This window comes from Manis javanica, chromosome 8 (assembly GCF_040802235.1).
Source record: "Manis javanica isolate MJ-LG chromosome 8, MJ_LKY, whole genome shotgun sequence".
Lineage (NCBI taxonomy): Eukaryota > Metazoa > Chordata > Mammalia > Pholidota > Manidae > Manis > Manis javanica.
Window position 1 is genome coordinate 99,205,884 of NC_133163.1, and position 20,739 is coordinate 99,226,622.

Sequence of the window (20,739 nt, forward strand, 5' to 3'; positions counted from 1 at the left end):
AAAAGAGACCATCTTAGACTATAAGGATTTCTCAGTTGAGAGACCTACTTAAAGTCTAAGATACTGGTAATGAAGACAGAAACGGAAGTCCTCAGCAGAAATGGAAGTCCTCAGTAACTGTTTTTTTTGCACTGGGTTGTCCAGCAAATTTTTCTCACTGTGTTCCCCGTCACCTTCCTTCCTAAGTGCTCATCTTCAAACTGTGCCAGCGGGCCAAGCACGTGTACAGCGAGGCTGCACGAGTGCTCCAGTTTAAGAAGATGTGTGAGGAAGCGCCTGATGACATGGTCCCGCTGCTGGGGGAGTTAATGAACCAGAGCCACGCGAGCTGCCGGGACATGTATGAGTGCAGCTGCCCAGAGCTGGACCAGCTCGTGGACATCTGTCGGTGAGGCTGAGAGAGTGGCACGGTGGGGGCTGGGAAGAGAAACTGAGTGAATGAAAGATGGCATAACATTTTCATAGTCTTCTAAGTGAAAGAAGATCCTTTCCCACTTCCTACATGAGGGGCTGTCTGTGTATAGAGCTGAACTTGTTCCCTCCTAAATACCTGTAGAAGAAAGACTGGAGACCTGACTCCATGGCTCTATGAGGCTCCAGGCTTGGAGACAGTTCATCACAATATCACAAGAAAGACTTCGCTCTTTGGATGATTAGCACCGATTGGAGCTTTTCTCAGGTGTGGACACTGTTGTTACTTTCTTACAATGTTTTAATCAATGGTGTCCACTACGCTATGGCTTTGACAGTACCTCCTCTTCGGTGTCCTAAGTTTAGTAGTTTTATTCAAAAGAAGGGAGAAAATGGATAGCCTGACAGTAGTGTATTGAAGAGGTGGGGGAAGAATTGCCTCAGAAAGCCAGGATTTCCCACCTTCAGGTTTAGGTGAAGCGGTTTGGGAAAATGAGGGCTAAGGGAAGCCCAGTTTATAAATGATTGGTTGAGACAGAAATATAGAGGGAAAACCTCTCACAAAGTCTGAAACAACTGCTTTATAATTGCTAGAGAATGGGGATAATAAGAGTAGAATGATCCCTTTACCCAGAAGGGATCTCATTGACCTTGAGAGAACTTCAAGGGAAATTGGGAGAACTCCCAAATGAGGCTAGATGTTATTTCCTCTGTGAGAAGATAATACAGAACTGTCTGCAGTTTAGTAATGAAAATATAATCAACCACTTGGTGCCTATGGTTTGCCTTACTCATTGCCACACTCCCAGCCTAAAAAGTTTAAACCAAGTAGTTCCAGTGATCACAAATGGCATGTGGAACCCAACGTGTCAAGAGACTTCAATAGCATTGATGAGAATCACTCTGCTGAAGCCGGAGTTTGCTCGCTAATTGCCAAAAAGCCTTTCAGAGCTTGTTTCATTATAAGAGCTCTTCTCTGAAAATATCAAGGGCCCAGTAAATGGAAGGGACAAATTCTGTTCTGTTCTGGAAATAAGAGAAAGTAGAATGACTTGGGCAGAAATCAGGAAGAGGTCTTTGCCTGGAAGGTAGTGAGATAGTTTAAATGTCACCTGAAAAGCAATGGAGGGGCATTTGCCAGCCTCCTGGAATTCTCTAATGAGCTTCTTTCCCCGGAATGGTCAACCAGCTCTTGATCTTATGGAGTTCACATTCTCATATGGAAAAGAGGGAAGTGACAGTTAAAAATTAATTTGAGTGGTAGTGTTAGGTGCTTTAAAAAAGAAGGAATAGAAAGCACCAGGGTTGGGTGGGCAATCTTTAAATGGAACAGTTGAAGTAGGCTTCTCTATGGAGATGATATTTGAGCAGAGACCTAAAGGAAGTGGAGAAATGAGAACAGCAAGTGCACAGACCCTGAGGCAGATGTGTGACTGTCAGGTGTGAGGAACGGTGAGAAAAGTGCAGTGAGGGGGCAGTAAGGGAAGGAGAGATGAAGTAAGAGAGGTAGTGGGAGCCATACTGCGTGGGCCCTGATGGCCACTGGCAGGTCTGTGCTCTGCGATGGGCTGTCAGATATGCCTTGGAGGGAAATTCGAGACAGTTTGCGGTGTGGGTGAAAGAGAAGAAATCAAGATGACCTCTGGGATTTGGGCCTGAGAAAATTTCCTTGCTTCTGCAAAAGCCACACTTTTGGAAGGCAGAAGTCACATTTCTGGGTCAGAATTGTCTTATGGTACCATAAGATATAAGCATAGGAAGGGGCCTTAGATCTGAGAATGTTGAGACATTAAGTGAGTTGAGCAAGTCAACATCTAAGGAGTCCATGGGAAAGCGGAGCTCCCAATCCAGGTTTTGCCACACCTTTCTCTCTCCCCTTCCCGTGGTTATACTGAGATGTGATTACATTGGAATGTGGGCCATTTTTACATATTTTCCTCTCCTTGCTTTAGAGTTTAAATAATGGAGGCTTTGGCTGTCATAACGTGCAGTATTTGAACATGGAACACAGCCATGTAGATAGGCAGCACGGACTAGGATGAAAACTGGCTTTGAAGTTAGGAAGGATGAGTTCTAGCTCTCCCCCATTTCATTCTGAGCTCTGTGACTTTGTACTATTGCCTTGCTTTATGAACTCCAGTGTGTTTTTCCGTTCTAGCAGTCTATAGGTCTATAAGTTTTTAGAAATATGGTCCTAGTGGAAGATTCAGTGGCTATGTCTTATAAGGGTTTGGGAAAGCACCTTCATTGATTTGTTCTTGGAAACTCCTTTCTTAATGGCAGCTGAAGTGTTTTCTGTCTAGCCTGTTTTCATCTGCTGTATTGCTTTAATGAGGAAAATTCAGTTGTGTCTAGTATAAGGAGCTCACTCCCTTTTTTATGGTTGTTTTTGTTTGGAAAGTCAGTTGCTAAGTATCAAAATTAATTTCCACTTTTGCTATAATCATATAGGGACTGAGTTTCCCATATTGAAAGATTACCTTTGGCACATTGCATATTTTGGTCAGAATGGTTGTCTGGTCCTTAAGCTACTTATATAATTAATGTTTTCTTTGTTATCTTTTTTATTGCATGGCTGTGCTGCTTAGCCTCTTGTACCCACCCATGCTCCTGACCAGGTCAGAGTGGGGAAAACTGAAACGCAAATTCGTATCTGTGTGCTCTTTTGCCCAGGATTTTAAGGGTTAATCTGTACACCCTGCCAAGAAAAAGGGACAGCACCATTTTGGCTGCCTTTAGGGGCTCACTTATCTTTGGGCCTCTGTATTCCAGTTATTGTTCCCCCCTCCAAAAATTATATATGCCATTTGCTGGAACCAAACCAACTTGTCTTCAATGACATTTAGTGGTTTGTATTTCTAAAATAAATTTGTACTCATTTTCTTATATTTTCTCATTTGAGCAGTATTTGAAGTCTGGTTTCTTGAAACTAAAGCAATCTGAAAGTGTTTCTAACCTGGCTTTAAAAATCATAGAAATTATTCTGGAAGGTCTATTTTCCTGAGAATCTAGCCAGAAGAATCTAGACTTCAGAGCAGAAGCCAGAAGTTTACCAGGTAAAGAATACATTGCTGACAGCTTATATGTAACATATACATATGAGCTATCTCAAATATAAAGTTGTTTAAATTTTTCTACTTTAAAATTGAGCCATTTCTTAAAATTTACATTTTGTTCATTTTAGAGAGGTATCTTAAAATTGGGCAAGCTTCATCTTTTTATTTATTGCTATACTTGGTTTTACATAACTGAAGTGTTTTAACATTAATAAAAAGTAAAAGCATAAGTATATATTTTGATGTTTTAAAACAAATATAATCCAGCAGCCATTTATTAGAATCTACTAAATACCTAGAATTGTGCTTGGCTTGGGTTAGACAGATAGAACCTGTGTCTGAATCCAAGATTTTCTGAAAATTCAAGATTTTCTGAAATAATTAATTTAATATCCATTTGTATAACACCCATTTATTTTTTATATTTATAAAATATTTTATTGATTTTGAAATAAATAAAATTGAATTGAAATGCAAGGCACAATTCCGTGCTTTCCCTCTTTGCAGTCTGTAGAAGACATGAATCTTACTGGGTCCCCCCTGCCACACACACACATTGTTCTGTGCCTTGTACCATAGTAAGTGCTCTATGATCAATAAATCATTTAAAAGTAGAAAATTTTAGTCAGGCTATATTGGATGCCTGGAAAATTACTGACATGAACGCACTTCTCAGTGATAAAAGGATCAAAGGAACATTCTTTATAATTCTCCATCTGTCACCTGCCATAGCCTCTGTTTTGTAGATCATGCTTTATTAGGCAGAGACTGCTTTTGTTGTTTTGACCAATCCTTCCACATTATTCCCAACCCAGTCACCACAATCACCAAGGTGATATTGGGAAATTTTAGGGTTTGGTTTTCATAATTCTTATATTGTCTCTAAGATGTGTATTTAGCTCAGGAACTTTATTTTTAATGTCTTATCTCACTGTTCTCCAAGAAAAAAAATGCATGGGGAAAATTCACTAAATACCCTTAGCATACCTACTTGTCTTTCTTAATATAAAGTTTATGTTGGTGTTCTAACTTTTGGGTCTCTCTTAGCCTTTCTGTGGCATGCACCAAAGGGCGTATTAAGCACAAGTGGGGAGCACTGCAGGCAGGACCTTTCTGCCTTTGTGGGTAGTTGGGTGGGTTGCTAACCCCTGCTGGGGCAGCCTACTGCTTAGTGATACCCCATGCCATTGACTCAGGGCAGAAGGCTATTCATAATAGTACTTATCATTCTGTCTTTGGGAAATTTCAGATCATGTTGATGCAGCCCATCCATTTTCATCTTCGGCAGGCAAGGTGGTGACAGAACAGCTCTGGAGACTCACAAGTAAATGTATTCACCTAGAAAGACTTCCAGTTTTTGCTCTTTGGAAAACCGGCAAGATTCTCAGGGAAATAGGCCCTCTGGCACAATTCCTATGGGTTTTTCAGCCAGTTAGAAACAATACTCTCCATTTGTTTTAGGTTCAGTTTTGAAACCACAGCTTTCAAAAATTGTTCAAATGAGAAAGGGTAAGAAAATATACCTAACAGCAAAATGGTATAGTTGAGTCTTAGAAGGCCAAGTAAGAGGCACGCTGTTCTTCTGCAGACCATGCAAACAGTTGGCTTTGATATCCAAATGTCAGGGTCTTCGAGACATAATTCAATCACACCTCAGTTTTTCTCAGCATCTTCTACAAAGAGAGATAGTTTGATGTGACTGCATATGACAGCTTTTTTTTTGAAATCACCAGATTGCTAGCTGGCCCTTTGCCAGCTAGGAAGTCAGTGTAATCTTATATAATCCCAGAGTCTGAGTAATAGGAGTCTGGGCCCAGTTCTGCTTCTGGGCCGTAGCTGTATATTTGAGGGACAGGAGAAGATGAGTAATCTTTATTTATTTGCGAGCATTTTTGTTTCACCCTAAGTATTCTTATTTGAAAAGCATATTTAAATGAATAAAACAGATGATGTAAGGAAATCAGTGGAGAAAATCATTGAGGGGAAAATGAATTACTGGTGTGCAATAATTCTGATGTCCTAGAGTAGGGATAAATATTCTACTGATATTTTCCAGAAGTAAAGTAGCTCATTTAGGTGGAAAAAGGGGACAAAACTGCACTATATTAATTACAGAGTTTTTAAACTGCGGTGAATTTGGAGGAAATTTTATTAGGAAGAATTGAAAGTATTTTAACTTTTATTGTCAGGATAAATTATATCTTCTAAAGATGAGCGATCTTTGTCCTCTGTGTAGGGCCCCTCACTTTGGTATAAATCTTAGGTTTGAAACTGTGCCTGCTTGATGGTGATTAAAATTAACCTCTTGCTGGGTGGTGGTTTATATAGTAGTTTCCATCCCAATTGCACAGTTTGTCTGATGGTAAATTCTGAGTCCAGTTGTCAGGCCAGCTCCCGAAGGTGAAGGGAAGGTGGGTATGAACCTGTAGAGGCTGCCATCCTCTTTGTGCAGAGTCTGCATAATTTCTCATTAGAACAGACAGACTGATCTAGAGTTTAACAGCATGTTCTTGGCTTAGAACAAATCTAGGCTCTCTGTTTTAAGAGCCTGCCTCTTTCATACGGAATAGCCAGCCACACCTTAAGAATGCAGTTTGAGTAAGAACTGGAGGAAGCCCTCGCTTGTGTAAGACTTGCACTTTGAATTCTGATTTGCCCTTGTTTGGAGCCACTTTCTGATTCCTAATGTTGATCATGTCCTTTGTTTGTTTTCTTTTTACTCTCTCCTTTTGATGTCCTGCAGGCTTGCTATACAATTTTTCAAGTGGTGACTTTATGGAATCAAAGACCCCAGCGGTTATTGCTAGCTCTCATGCAGCAGGAACACTGCTAACTTTTACTCCTTAGGACTAGTTTTACTACGTAGGGCTACTTTTAGCTACAATTAAAATTCAAATTACTTTCTGAAACACTATACATTTCTTAATGTCCTAAAACGTTTGGCAACACTGGAAAAAAATCCTACAAACCAATAACAGATAGTCTCTTCTTAGAACTTGGGTAGGCTGTGGGTTCTGTAAGCACCAGGTAAATCATTCTTATTTTCATTTACAGGTTCTAATTTTTTTCCTCCTCATTTTAGGAAGTTTGGGGCTCCAGGGTCACGACTTACTGGAGCAGGATGGGGAGGCTGCACGGTATCAATAGTCCCTGCGGACAAGCTGCCCAGCTTCCTAGCAAACGTGCACGAAGCATACTACCAGCAGAGCGCCCGGAGCTTAGTGCCTGAGGAGCAGAGGTTGTTTGCTACCAAGCCAGGAGGTGGGGCTTTGGTTTTCCTTGAGGCCTAAACAATGTAAAAAATCTCAGAGAAACTATAGGGCATTTAGGAACTGGCAGAACTTCTTATGCCACAGTAAATTAATCCTTTTTCTGTTTTATGTTATGATGAACGGTTGCTATTATCAAGATGTATTTCCAAAGAAATGGCTGAAAGCTCTCTATGCTTCATAATGATGATTTTTCCATCTTAAAATATGTTTTCTACCAGTAAGAGCCAAAATTATGCTTGGACAGATCTCCTAAAGATGATTTACTGAGATTTATTGATTTTAAGATTTTTAAAGATGAATGGTAAAAGACTGACTCAATACTGACCTCATGGATGGGACTTGAATTAAACATACTGCTACAATTAAATGGCTCCAATTGAACTGTATGTAATATTCTTAAGTACAGTTTATTTCTGGTTTCTCTTGGTGTTCTTCTTCCTCAAAGTCATAGTCTTCTGTTGATAATCATGATGATAGTGATGCTGGAAATTCTTTCTTGATTCGAGCTTCAGAATGCTATTAAAATAATACATTATTAAAGATTCACAGGTTTTCCTGGACCTAGTATACTTAAATGTTGATTTCCCCAGTTATCAAGACAAGAAGGATCACTTAATTAAAAATACTTTTTTTTGCAAAAGATGGATTTCAGAAGAAAATCCTAGGCTCATCAAATTTTTGTTAACCATGTGATATCACATAAACAATTGCTTTCAATTCTTTTGGCCCTGAGCTTTTTCTGTCACTTATTGGAGAAATTTAGATAAAAGACACTTTAAGTCTTTATCTCCATTCACATTGAAATAGATCATCATCTGAATGATAATTCAGGTAATTCAGTTTGTTCATGAAATTTACTTTCTTTACACTCTATGCTATCTTTTCTCAAATGCCTCTCTAATCCAGAAGACATGCTTACTGTTCCACGCATCCCTTGCTTTCCTTTGTTGTGTGTCTAGCATACCTGTAGGCCAGGTATGCAGGTATGTGGATGACAGTAGGAAATGGCTTAGAGTGGGTTCTGGGATGGGAGGGGTGTTGTTGGGTGCCTATATATGTTACGAAAAGTGGGCAGAAGTGTTTGTCCATTTCCTGATGGTAAATGAATGGCTTTCTCTCATGGATACACTATACATAATGCTGTATATGAAGATCTAGACCAAAAAACATTTTGCTGATGTAATCAGAAATTGAAACAGCAGTGGTTTTATGGCATGAATTATCCAGAAAATTATCACAGTTTTCTATTATTCTATGATTGTTTTTGCTCATTAATGTGCAACTTAAAGATCAGACATCATCATCTTGAATCTCAGTTTTAGAGAGGCTCAGGTGAAGCTGGTTGTAATATTTCTCAAAGGACAACAGTCACATATAAAGTACTAGGAAATCTATATTATCCTGTTCTGAAATAAACTTTTGGTGCTGCATCATTCTTTCCAGAAGGATAAATGCTTGAGAAAACTTAAGTCAAATTTTGTTTAAAAAAAATTGTTTTATAAACCAAATAATCCAAAATCTGAATTGACTTAAAATTAACTCCTGTGTTTTTTAGTACCTTTCCATTTTTCACAAAAGATCTGTCATATGTAAATAACTCTTTAGGGACACTTGGATTACCATTAAAAAAAAGAAAAGGGCACTTGCCATTGCCTTGGTATTCTATTTAAATTTTTCACTATGAGATTCCATCTGTACAATACGTGAGTAAAAATTTACAGTGTGTGCTCTGCTTTGGAAGACACTGTGGTTCTAATCCAGGGATCTACTTCATATTTGTCTTGATGTCTGGCTTGAAGAAAAGAACTATTTTTTCGGTCAAACCATCACCCAGTGTTATTCTAGAAATTATGAGAGATATCAAACTATTTTGGAAAGGATGGGACTAGGGAAACTGGAAAAATGTTTCATGTAGAAGATGGAACTTAAGCGGGGCCCTAGAGGAAAAGTAGAATTGGAAAACTTGGGAATAGGCATTGTAGATGAGCAAAGTTTGAGCCTGGGTGAACGTGCTGTGTTCAGAAGGCTCAGTGGGAGTGAAGGGTCTGCCTTAGGATATTGTGGAGAATAAGATTGGCCATACTGGCAGGAGCCAGCTTTTGAAGAGCTCCAAGTCCAGCATTTAGACCAGGGGTTGCAAATCAGCAGCTAATAGGCTACATCTGGTCTATAGATATATTTAATTTTTCTCCCAGAGCATTTAAAAATTTAGGGTCCTAATCAGGAGTTTTACAGAAGAATCTGGATCACTGATGGTGGGCGATGTGGTCACACAGTGGCCTCCATTCCCACAGGGTGGCGACGGCCTAGACTTGAGGTGGTAGCTGCCTTGCTTAGATGGGGCCTGGACTCTCCCACGTGGTACAGTTTCCACTACTCCGAGGAGTTTCCCTGATACTCAGCCATTTACCATTTACCTGCTGACATCACTTGCCCTTTACCAGCACACTTGCACAGGTGTTTTCTTACACTAAATGAATAATTCTCTGTACCCATGTCTCTAGCAGTAGTAGTTAAGAGACACCAAGAAAAATGGGACAAAAAATTTTCTTTTATGGAAGTAAAGAATAGTCCTGTTTAATGTTAGTTTTATTCCTTTCTAGTTGATACAGGAATCTGATTAGATTACTTGACCTTGGGTTTTGACATTACACCTGTGGCCAATAAGGATTGCTCTTGATTATTGAGTAGAAGCCTGATAGGCTGAAAAGAAAGAGCTCTCTCCTATTCCTGACCTCAGATTGTCCAGCCTTCATCTTTATTGTACACTATTCTCACCTGCCCATAAGTTGAGGAGCAGAAGAAGAGAGGACAAAGAAAACTAGAAAAAAGGGACAGTCTCCCCTCTTTTCTTGTCTTTCTCATGCTTGAATCCTGTTTAGAACCTTATCATTTCTGTCTTATGTTTCAGTTAATTGAGAGCAGGGACCATTCATCTAACCTAGTTATCAGAATTCAATACATTCTTATTGAGTTATTAGCAGTAAATAAACTGTGACTTCAGACACCAATAATTTTCTATTAGTTTGAAATTCTTACTGCATTTGGATGTTATATAACTGTCCCTGGTGAGAAGAAAGGGATGGGATATAAGTGAGCATGAAGTTATCACTAATATGTAAAATAGAGATTTTCCTAAATGGGCATGTGGATGGCTGAATAACAAGAATGTATTGTATCCTGCCACTGTAACTTGGATGTGAAACCATATCTTGCTTATTAAATATAAGTCCAGTCTATAGAGGAGAAGCTAGAGAGAGAATTCTCAATTATTTTCAAAAAGGAAACATACCATTCCATGTAGGAACTCCTCAAAGTCATTCCCAACTTCATATGGTTTCTTGGTAGCCTTTACTTGGAGTCTAATCATTGAATAAAGAAAATCAGTAATCAAACTGTTGTTGTACTGACACCAACTAAGAGTCAACATTTATGATAAGTTTAATACACTGGGCATTTGCCAGCATTTTACATACTCCCGACAATAATCTCACAACAAGTCTTGTGAAGTAGATACTATTATTATCCTACATTTTAAATAAGGAAATAGGCCCAGATAGGTTAAGTAACCTGCCTACAGTCCTACAGCTAGCAACAGAGGATTTGAACCCAAGCAGTGTGACGTGAACCTTCTGGTCCAGCTCACATGTGACATGTATCCCCGGTGAAGCATCCTCTTCAGTGAGATGGTTCACACAGTTTTCCCTTAACTGATTCCACTTGCCTGGCTTCAGCACACACTTCAGAGATTGTCAGAGGGGACAGAAGAGTAAAAGGGACTGGCAGGGGAAGGATCTGGTCGGGGGAGAGAGGGAAGGAAAGGCCAGAGTGTGAGGGTGCTTACGAGGCTGTAAGCCCATTGAGGGAAGGAATCAGAAATCTACCTACCATGAGTTCTGTCACCAAATACTCATTCAAGAAGTCTTCCTGCAGGAGTTGTACAGTTGAGTTCAGGAGGCGGTAGAACCTTTCAGAGATCTGTGGACGAGGGGAGAGGCAGAGGCAGGCTAGGGAAGGACAGGTAGGGACTCGGGACAAGGGAGAATATTAGCAAGAGGAAGACAGACTGAGAGAAAGAAAAATGAAAAGGGTATTATAAAGCTGTCAATTTCACTGGCAATTTTCAAATGAAACATTTAAAAATTATTTTTCTTCCATGAAATTTGTAGGAAGTAAAATTTTCTGAAAATACCAAATATACTTTGCTGAAGTATAACATCTGCATTAGCCGACCCCCCCTTGCAAACCTACTGTCCGGTCTCCTTAGCATCGAGCCTAGTGCTCTCTTGAGGACACACAGGGCTGCCTCCTAGGGTCACGTGAGCTAGTGCTCCGTGACTGACAGGTGCCTCCTCTTCATTTCCCTCCTTTATCTCTGCCAGTTTTCTCTCTTCAACCTGGATGTTCTCTTCACTTCTTATCATCTTCTGGGTCTGTCTTTCCCTGCTTTTCTCATATCTGGCCTTACAGTTTGGGTGTCTTTCTCAGAGTCCTATTTAAACACACTCTGGAATCTCTCCAGTGCCCTTCCCCGTGACCCCCTGCACTCACAAGTCATCCTCAGACTCTGGTTCATCTCACTTCCTTAAAATAAACCCATCCTCCAACTTGCTTTTTTAATTTACTGTCTCCTTCCCTTTTTTTCTTTTTAAAAGCTTCACTGAGACATGTCATGCACCATAAAAATACACCCTTTTAAAGTGTACAACTCAGTGGATTTTTAGTATATTCAGTTTTACAACCAACACCAATACCTAATCCCCCATCTTTTTGATAGATTTTCCTCTCCATGAGTATCTCTTTTTTGAAGATTACAGGTGGAAACTTGTGCTATGCCCGTAGATTTAGCAGGCACATGGGATATTTAAGTATCCAAATGAGTATTTTTCCATTCATTTTCTCCAGCAATGTGCCATTGCATAAAACATATTTGAATGCTTTTTCTGAGTTGCTCTGAGAACTCTACGTTTTCCTGAATATCCTCAGTGGTGAGAAATCCTATCCCGTGTAGACTTGATTTGGGGGAACTTGTGAAAGTCACCTGGAATCAGACTTTAGGTGTTGTGAACAGGAGAGCTAGGTGTAAGATCTTCGGCGGAAAGTGACATAAAATTCTAAAATAATGGGCTGCATTGTCTCATGTGACTGGGAAACTGGCTTTGGAAGTTTCAGAATAGGAAGGGAAGCAGGCAGCGTGACTGGCGCAAGTGGTGCTCCACCCACGGCTTGTTTGAAGGGCTGCACTCATCTGATACTTGTTCTTGCACATATGGATGTGTTGGAAGAAGTGGATTAGCCTCAATACTTTATAGCTTTCCTTTTTATACTCTAATTAATAAAATAAACAAATTAAATGTGCCCAATTTGCCTTACTTTAGTGGGGGACATGTTTGTACGCAGAGGGCAGAAGGGGAACAAAGAACTAGCCCAGGAGAGACCAGCTAAATAGGTTTATATTCTAGTTCACATCTTCCCTAGGGCGGGGCAGGGTTATGGGTTTATGTTTTAAAAGGTGTTCAGCTTAAGTCCTCTGGCTGGAGGAGTAAAAGGAGATGATGGTAATGTTTAGCAATTAAATTAGTAGAGAAGGTGATTATATGGATAAAGAAAAGTTAAAGGTTACTCCGGATGAACTGTTCAGTGGAAAATCTCTTTGCAGATATTGGGTTAATGTATTTTTACATAATAAACACATTGTACTTTTATGTAACACATTTGTTCCATTAAAATGTTTTTAAGCACTATAAAGTTGAATAAGAAACAAACCTATGAAGCTCCTTTTCAATTCTTTCCTGCTGCTGTTTTAGGACTTTTATTTCATCATTAACTCTTTGTTTTCCTCTATAAAATCAAAGTTTGGAGTTAAATTTTAAAATAAAGCAGTCATTTCTAATTGGGAAAGGATAATCAGCAATTTGCTGACGTGTACATCTCAGTAAAAGTCCTTCGCGAACCAATTCTCCACTGTCCCCTCCTTAGAGGCTCCTGGTGTGAGGAATCCCCCAGCACATCCCCTCTTAAAACACGTGCATTGCCCCTTGACACCTGAGGACGGCCTGGACTCCACCGTGCTGCTTCCACAGGGGCCCTCTTACAGCATGTCCACCCCCGATCTTCCCAGGGAATGTGGGAAATCTAAGGGCTGTGTGCACGCATGTGTGGGGTGCACTGGGGACCCATGGACAGCAGGGCTGACTTTTGTCCTGCCTGGCTGGCTGCTGTTTTCTTTGATTGTTTCATTTTGCTGGCATCCCCAGGGGGCAAACAAATAGTGACAACTCCAAGGATTCATTCAAGATGTAGCCCTATTCAGGGGCGGCATGAAGTCAACAAAGTGTGTGTCTTCAGTGTCCTCCGCTTCTCTTCTCTCTCAGGCTTTTCTGCAGTACCCACCCAGCTCTCCCTTTCTCCTTGGCTGGCATTAATAGGCCATGTTTCCCACAGACCATAGAAGGGTGCCATCCTGAAGACTGAGCTCTAGTTCTGGCACTATGGTTAGCACTTACCTAGGGCCATTGTAGCCAAGGTAGTTAACCAGGGTGGCCCTCCTTTTCCTTGTCTGTGAAGTATGGGAGTTGAGCTAGATGGTGCGGTAGTGCTTGTCCTGTGTTGATTTTCTGTGAGGTAGAATATGAGCCTATTCAGTTTAGACCCATCACTAGGGTAATGGCAAAAGGCTTGAAGAGTGTGGGATGGAATTTGAGATTTTGCAAAGGAACGGAGGAGGAAGTATTTTTTAGCTAACTGGAAGCTGGATGAGAGGCAGGCAAAGGAGGGATTAAATGCGGCTAGGATAATGATGGAACTGTTTTCATAGAGACTAGGAAGTCTGTCAACTTGAAGGGCATACTGTACAGGTTGAGAAGGTATTTTAACGATGGGCATGTTCAATTAGAAATCCTCAATAAATGCAGATAGAGAGCAATGGGAGCTGATGTGAATTCCGGGACTCTTCAGACGTGATGGTTGAAACAATGAGAATGGAAGAGACTGAAGGGGAATGCCAGAGAAAGAAGGCTAAAGAAAGAACCCTGGGGATGCCTACATTTCAGGGGTTATCCGGAGGAGGAGGAGATGATGCCGTGGTTGGTGAGAAGCTACTTAAGGAGGGGGGTATCAAGGAAGTCATAGAGGTCAATTTGAAAACCAAGAAAGGGCCAACAAATTGGGTGACATTATTCCTTTCTGAGCACTGCTGTGTGCCAGGCCCTGTTCTGGACCCTGGAGATTCAGCAACAATAAGATGTGCAAGATTTCCACCCTCACAGGGCTCACATTCCAGAGCATGTGCACCTGCATGTACGACGTGTGTGTGTGTTGAGGGCACAGAATATAAGCAAACAAATATGGTTATCCATCTATATGGGAAGTAAAATAGGAAGAGTGGCTGGGAATGTGTTTAGGGGCACAACATCAGAGAGAAAAGTCCATGGAGGACAAGGAGCTGGCCACCATGTTTGAATAGAAGAAAGGGTCGTGTAGCCAGAGCGGTGAGTGAAGGCAGAGTGGAGGAGGTGAGCTCAGAGAGGTAGGTAGGACTGGATCTTCTAAGGGGCTTCGAAGCCCATGGGAAAGTATAACAGGAAGCTGTTGGAAGGCCTTCAGCAGGGGTCTCACGGTGAATCATGCCTTGCCGCCTCAGTGGTAAGTGGTTCATGGGAAGTGGAGAAAAAGAGAGACTGATTAGGAAGCTATTACCATAGCTGAGGCAATAGATGGTAGTGGTGCTTGGACTAGGGTGGTAATAGTCGAAATGGAGAGAAGTTATAGCTTCAAGACATGCTTTACAGGTGTTGATAGAACTCAGGGCTGTTTAAAAATGTGTCTCCTGGAGACTGGACTAATATTATAGACCCTAAGGAACTTAGAACAGTTTGGAGCACCAAGCTTAGCAGTGGGGATGATAGTTTGGGGGCAGGGAGTCCTGCCTGGTGGTCAGCCCCTAAATCATCCATCCCATCAGTGCCTGTGCAGGAGGCTGACAGGGCAGCTCTCCCAAGAGTTACAGACCTGGATCCAGAAAGCCTGCACCAGTGCATCAGGTTAGCCTGCTTTTTGATTAGCATATCAAACACTGTAGAGGGCTAACGTTAATTAAGAAACCTTGAAGTTGCTGTAATTGAGGTGGTGGTGAAGGGCTGGGGCAGTAGATGGGAATGGAGTGGAGATGAAAGGAATTAACACTTGTTGGATATTCAACATATGCCAGGGCTGTGACTGAATCTTTAGAGCCAGCATCTCTAGAATTCTCTTTGAGGCTGTTAACAAGATGAGAGTGTGACTGGTATCTTCACTTGCATGAAAACAGCTCTACTCAACACATTCCTATTTATTGCCTGGCTGTGGCCATCCCAGGAAGTCTCTTCCTGGTGTGAGCCTCATTTTTGGACTGGAGCTCTGTTTGAGGGCAGCTCATTTTACTCGGGGGGAGAAATTTCATAGTGATAGGCTGTATTCACCCAGTAACTGTATCGAACGGCCAATTCACCAATTGGAGTTTTCTGTTTTCAGCCTGTTGTTCTGGCAACCTATGGTCAGCAGCAAGCATGGTCTTCAGGAAATTCATGGCATTCACAACTCATCACACTGTACAAATATCCATGTCTCCAGGGATCTTATAAATGACATTACTGGAATAAATGTCCATATGAAATACAGTTTTCTCTAAATATGAATCAAGTCTGAATGGTAAAATTTCAATGTTCAATTTCCTTACACTGAATCTAGTTAACTTTCCAACTTTGGCCTTGAGATTTCATTCTGCACAAGTAATATTTTTGACTATTCAGTGAATGACATTAAGGATACATGTCTTCAAATCTAAAAGGAAGTAGTGGAAACCTCCTTTTAAATAATTAAAGCAGAGAAACATTAAGCCTTATAAAATCTACTCATTTTGAAGAATGTTTCAGCAAGACTTAAAAAATATTATTGTGGTAATCATTTCACAGTATATGTAGGCCATATCATTATACTGTACATCTTAGACTTATACAATGCAGCATATCAGTTATTTCTCAATAAAACTAGAAAAATATATTATTATACAAACATTATAGTAGTACTAGTGTAATCAAACAAAAAGAAAAGATTATCCCATAATCCCACTTTACAAAAAACTATTTTCATTTTTCCATGTGCTTCTCCATCTGTCATATGCAAACATATATCTTACATTATTGTTATAATGATGTGTTTTCTTTCCCAATATGTGTAATTTCCCCATTCATCCAGATTTTGTAGTAATTATTTAAATGTTGGCAAAAGATTTCAGAGTGTACGTACTACAAAGGCTCTATTGCCTTGATGCCAACAGTTTTCTTACATGAAATCACCGATTTCTCCAGTCTTCCCCCATTGTGTGTTCCAATATGACATCCCCCCTCCCCCACACCAGTCCAGCAAGGGAAGCCTGTCTCTGTCCTCATGTCTGAATTCTGGAAAAAAAAATAGCCCAGGTCTTGATTAGCTTGGGCATGGTGTGATGCACATGGTTGAAAAAAGAGGCTGTGGTCCTGTTCATTCCATAAGCAAGAAGCCAGAAATCTCAGTTATGCCACATTTCCACTGTTAGTTTCCCCCTCTGCCTGTCAGAGCCGTGAAGAGGTCCGGCAGCCCCATAAGGGAAGGCACCGCTATCCTCCTGAGGCAAGGGACGCCTGAAGACGCTAGGCTACTGTTAGTGCCGGTCCTACTCTGCTGCCATGTCCAGCGCCTGAGTCTAAGATCTGAGTAAGTTACAGAAAGTTGAATATCATTCTCTTTTGCTAAAGAGCTGGTGGTCTGGAGCTGCTGAAATTTAATTTACAAGCAGCTATTTCCTGCTTACATTTGATTTTTCCTTCAGATAGCTTGTTAAGAATTTCAGAGATTCTGTCTTCCTACAAAGTTATATTGTGCTCCTGAGTACAGTTTCCATGACGAAGTACTTATGAGCAAGATGATGTGTTTGTTTGTCACTCTGAGCTAATTGGATTTTCTTCTTTGAACATTCAGTAAATACTATTAGTATTGAAACAAACAACTGTGTTTTATTTCTTATAAATTATTAATTTTGAACATATGTCATTACTGAAATGAACTGGGCATACATTCTTTATAAAGTCATTCTCACTGCCCACAAAATTAGGTCACAGTTGTGTATTTGTGTTGTGTAATGAGGTTCTGGGCTGTGTGATGTTGGTGTTGACTAAGACCTAGGCATTTTCTCGAACTATTCAATGGTCATAGTTTTCAGTAAACTTCTGTTAATGTTTGTTTAATTTTTATTCTCTTCAGATACTTAAAGACATCAAATTTTCCCCAATTGTAAGAGCACTCAAAGCTTATAAATTATGAAGAATGGCTGTATTCTATTCCTTGAGGATGACTGTGGCAACATGTTTTCCAGTTCCATCAGCTGAACTGACCTCACACTTGGTTTTCCTCATGCACTGCTGCAAGGAGGTTACATGGCAAACCACTAAATGGGGAAGGAGCCATTTAGGTAGAAATAAAATGGCACTATTCTGGGACTTCACAACCACTGTGGTTGGGATGTGTCAAGCCAAGACTTCGAAACATTCAAGAGGCCTCGATTCAGACTCTGGGGTCTTTGATTCTCCCTTTAGAATCATGAAGTATTAGAGAAACAAGGGACCTTAGAAATTGTTGGGTCCCATTTCATTATATTATAGATGAAGAAACATAGACTGTTGGAAGGGAAATAACTAGTCTTTGAGAGCTTGCGTGTATGTGAGACCCCAGAAAAGAATGGCCCAGGGCAAATTTTGCTCCTGTCTTCCAAAAGTATTGTCCTAGAGTGAGGCTGCAGGAGCCTTAACAGACACTCCTGGGAATAGCCTCGGGGCCTCACATAAGATCATCAGGTTTCAGGACAAATTACCCATTCTACACATAATGCTATCGTGTAAGAAATAAAAGGAAACCAGGCAGCAAACAGTGGCCAGAATGTCTGCCTTTATATGCCAGAATACATTTAAATCTTAACCCTAAAAACTGTTATTTAAATAACTTATTAGCATGTGGTCCAAACTGATCCTAGAACAGTTATCTGCTGCCTAATTTTTACCTTTGCCTATACTTAAAATATTTTAACCTTAGATTCGCAAGTGTCAAACATCCACAACATAGCCATTTACCCAAAAATTAAAAAAAAGAGTTGTTACTAAGTACATGTGATGTATTCTATGGGAGATGGTGCTACTGTTGGAATCTGATCCACATTCTATAACCTGCTATTGTGTGTAAAAGGCAGTTACTATTTTGGCAGTTGCATTATTTAATTCATCATTAGCAACAGTTTTGTAGATAGCCTAGAAAGTTGAGGGTATAGGGCTACTACTGGAAATATTAACACAGATTAAACTAAAAGTATTCAACAAACTTGCCAGGATTTTTACTAGATATTGAGACACAAAAATAAGATACGATGTTTGACTTGAAGGAGTTAGTAGGAATGAGAAGTGACAACAGGCAGTTTTCAGAGGAGGAGACGGAACTATAAAAGTATAGGCATAAAAGTCTAGCACTCTGTTCTCTATTAGTGCAGGGCTGGCCCAAAGTGGATGAAGGTGCTCCTCTGTGCCACCACCCCATCTTAGGTGGGATTCTGTCACTGACACTACTTCCCATCTTCGCTGTTGGATTGCTTAGCCCCTTCACACTAGTGTGGGGGCCGGTATGGAAAGGCTAGTCAGGAAAGCGTTTACTCTTCTGTGCCGACTGAGCAAGCATTTTCACTGCTATTTTGGTACTGTTGAATCATGGATTTCAGCTGGAGAAGCCTAGTCATCCTCATAAAGGTAATTATTTTTTGCTATGTTAAGAAATCAAGGAAATATGATATATCTTTAAGGAAAATTTTCATTAAAATACTTACAAAAAATGTTGGTGTTACAAATGGCTGACTAATTATTTGGAAAATTTATCTATGGGTAACAGTTCACTCTATGGCAAGACTGGATAAAGAAGTTAATTTATAGAGATTCCACAATTTTTATGATTTATGCCCTTGAACAGAGACAGCTCCAAGGGTTGTTTGGAGGGACTTTGCCATTTCCATTTTTTCTGTCAACCTCTCCACTCCCAAAGCTGTTCCTAATACACTTACAAACTTTGGGTTTTCTCTGCACATAGGTTCGAGACAAGCTCTCTAGCCCCCTGTTTGTGACTGGATGAAACATCTAAACCTCTTATATACAGATAGAAATTCTGGAGCCCCCATTTCTGAGATCAACCATATGTGAATATTAGTAACGAAACAGAATGAATGTGTGCAATAACCACCAAAGAAGCCAATTTGGTTTTTCCTTAAATAAATGGGACTTCAACTCTAAATTAGGAGAGGGTTTCACTTTCTGAAATCCTGAGCGCCTCATAGAATCACTCAGAGCCCTAAGCTAGTGATGATACTTAAGGCGTGAACATATAATAACAGTGTAGGTTTTGTTTACTTTATCCTTTGCCTGCCCATCTTTTAGGAAGAGAAATTGGTTGGGTGAAAACAAAATTATAATCTAGTCAATTTTTTATATTTACTTGAGATGCTGCTTTTTAGTCCTAAATTCTAAGTATTTAAAAATGTATGGCTTTTCCACCTGATTTTTTTTTATTGGCCATTAACATGTATAACAAGTGTATCCATTTTTTCAATGTTGAGGATTATTAAAATATTTGAAAAAATATTTTCTTCTCTTCTTTGATACAAATTAGGCCTTGCCGCATTTATAATAAATTAAAAAACAAACCTTGTACTCTTATTAATTCTCTGGGATGAAAATTCCTCATGCTCCCCCACTTATTTTTCCATTGAGCCATGTTTGTAGTCCAAATTGTGGCTAAAAAACGGATATAACCCACTTCCTGGAACCTGATTGCTTAAGGCAATTAAAGTCTTCTATTTATTTCATTAGTTAGTTTAATAACAAGTTTCTGAATTGTGGTTTGTGTATTTCATTAAAAGAAAATAAAACCCTAACTAGAACTTAAACGGAATTTATAAGAAAAAACTGCTGGATCTTACAAGCAATTTTGTGATTGTCTGTGGCTCAAGGTGGCTGCAAAATGCTTACAATACCTGTGAACATACTTACCCACATAAAACAAAACCCCTTTGTTCCCCAAGTTCTTAAAAAACGTGTAATATTTGTCCCCCCTCCACTTTTTTTTAAAACTTGGCCTCCATCTTTAAGTGGCAGAGTTTGTGAAAGGAAGAAACTCAGCAACCTACTCAAAAAGTTTAGAATAGCTTCATTAAGTTATGTAAAATAAAAACCTCCTTTTCTAAGAGCAACATTTAAATACTGTTGTGCCCCATTTCCTTGAGTCCCCCGTGTGGAGCCGCAGTCACCAGGCTCAGTCGCAAGATGCAAGAGCAAAACAGGTCTTTATTGCTGGCTCGAGCTAGGGTCTCAGTGGCCCGTCAGAACACAGCACTCGGTCTGAGGACCCTGAACAAAGTTCCCTTTTTGCTTTTTATACTTTTGGAAAACAGGTAGGGGCTTTCCAAGGGGTGGGGTGGGGTGGTTTATCGTGGCCTTAGCTGATTGGCTGAGGAGGGTCAGGGTCTTGTTGCACAGGTTCCTGGGCATGGTTTCTGTGGCAATGGAAGGACACAGAACAAAATGGATGTGGGGGGTAGTTATTCAAGATGGAGGACACAAAATGGAGGCAGGGGGGCATGTAGGGGACATAGTTATTTCAAGATGGAGGACAAAAAAATGGAGGACACAAAATGGAGGCAGGGGGTCATGAAGGGGACATAGTTATTCAAGATGGAGGACACAAAATGCAGGCAGAGGGTCATGTAGGGGAGTAGGTCAAGCTAACCTTCCAGGGATCCCACAATACTTGATGTATCCTTTATCCAACTAGGCCTCCATGATGTTTTTCTGCTTATAAAGTGCTCTATTATATACATCTTAAATATATTTAAATAAAAAAAAACTAGTTCTTAAAGGGATCCTTGAGAGCCTAGAGGAGAGTTATTAGGTTATTTT

General features: G+C 40.2%; 1 protein-coding gene and 1 long non-coding RNA gene across 8 annotated transcripts in view; one reads left to right on the forward strand and one right to left on the reverse strand.

Annotated features, from left to right (window-relative positions):
* Positions 1–11,380, forward strand: part of GALK2 (galactokinase 2) — a 160,554-nt gene extending 149,174 nt beyond the window's left edge. For all 7 annotated transcript variants that reach the window (XM_073211781.1, XM_073211779.1, XM_073211782.1 and 4 more), the window contains 2 exons: positions 187–388; positions 6,550–11,380. In XM_073211781.1, the coding sequence (XP_073067882.1) occupies positions 187–388; positions 6,550–6,757 (410 nt within the window). In that variant the 3' untranslated portion in view covers positions 6,758–11,380. The remainder of the gene's footprint in view (positions 1–186; positions 389–6,549) is intronic.
* Positions 7,128–20,739, reverse strand: part of LOC140843144 (uncharacterized) — a 176,768-nt gene continuing 163,156 nt past the window's right edge. The window contains exons 8-10 of the long non-coding RNA XR_012120690.1: positions 10,628–10,805; positions 10,032–10,101; positions 7,128–7,255 (exon numbers count right to left, since the gene is read on the reverse strand). This is a non-coding gene — a long non-coding RNA (uncharacterized lncRNA). The remainder of the gene's footprint in view (positions 7,256–10,031; positions 10,102–10,627; positions 10,806–20,739) is intronic.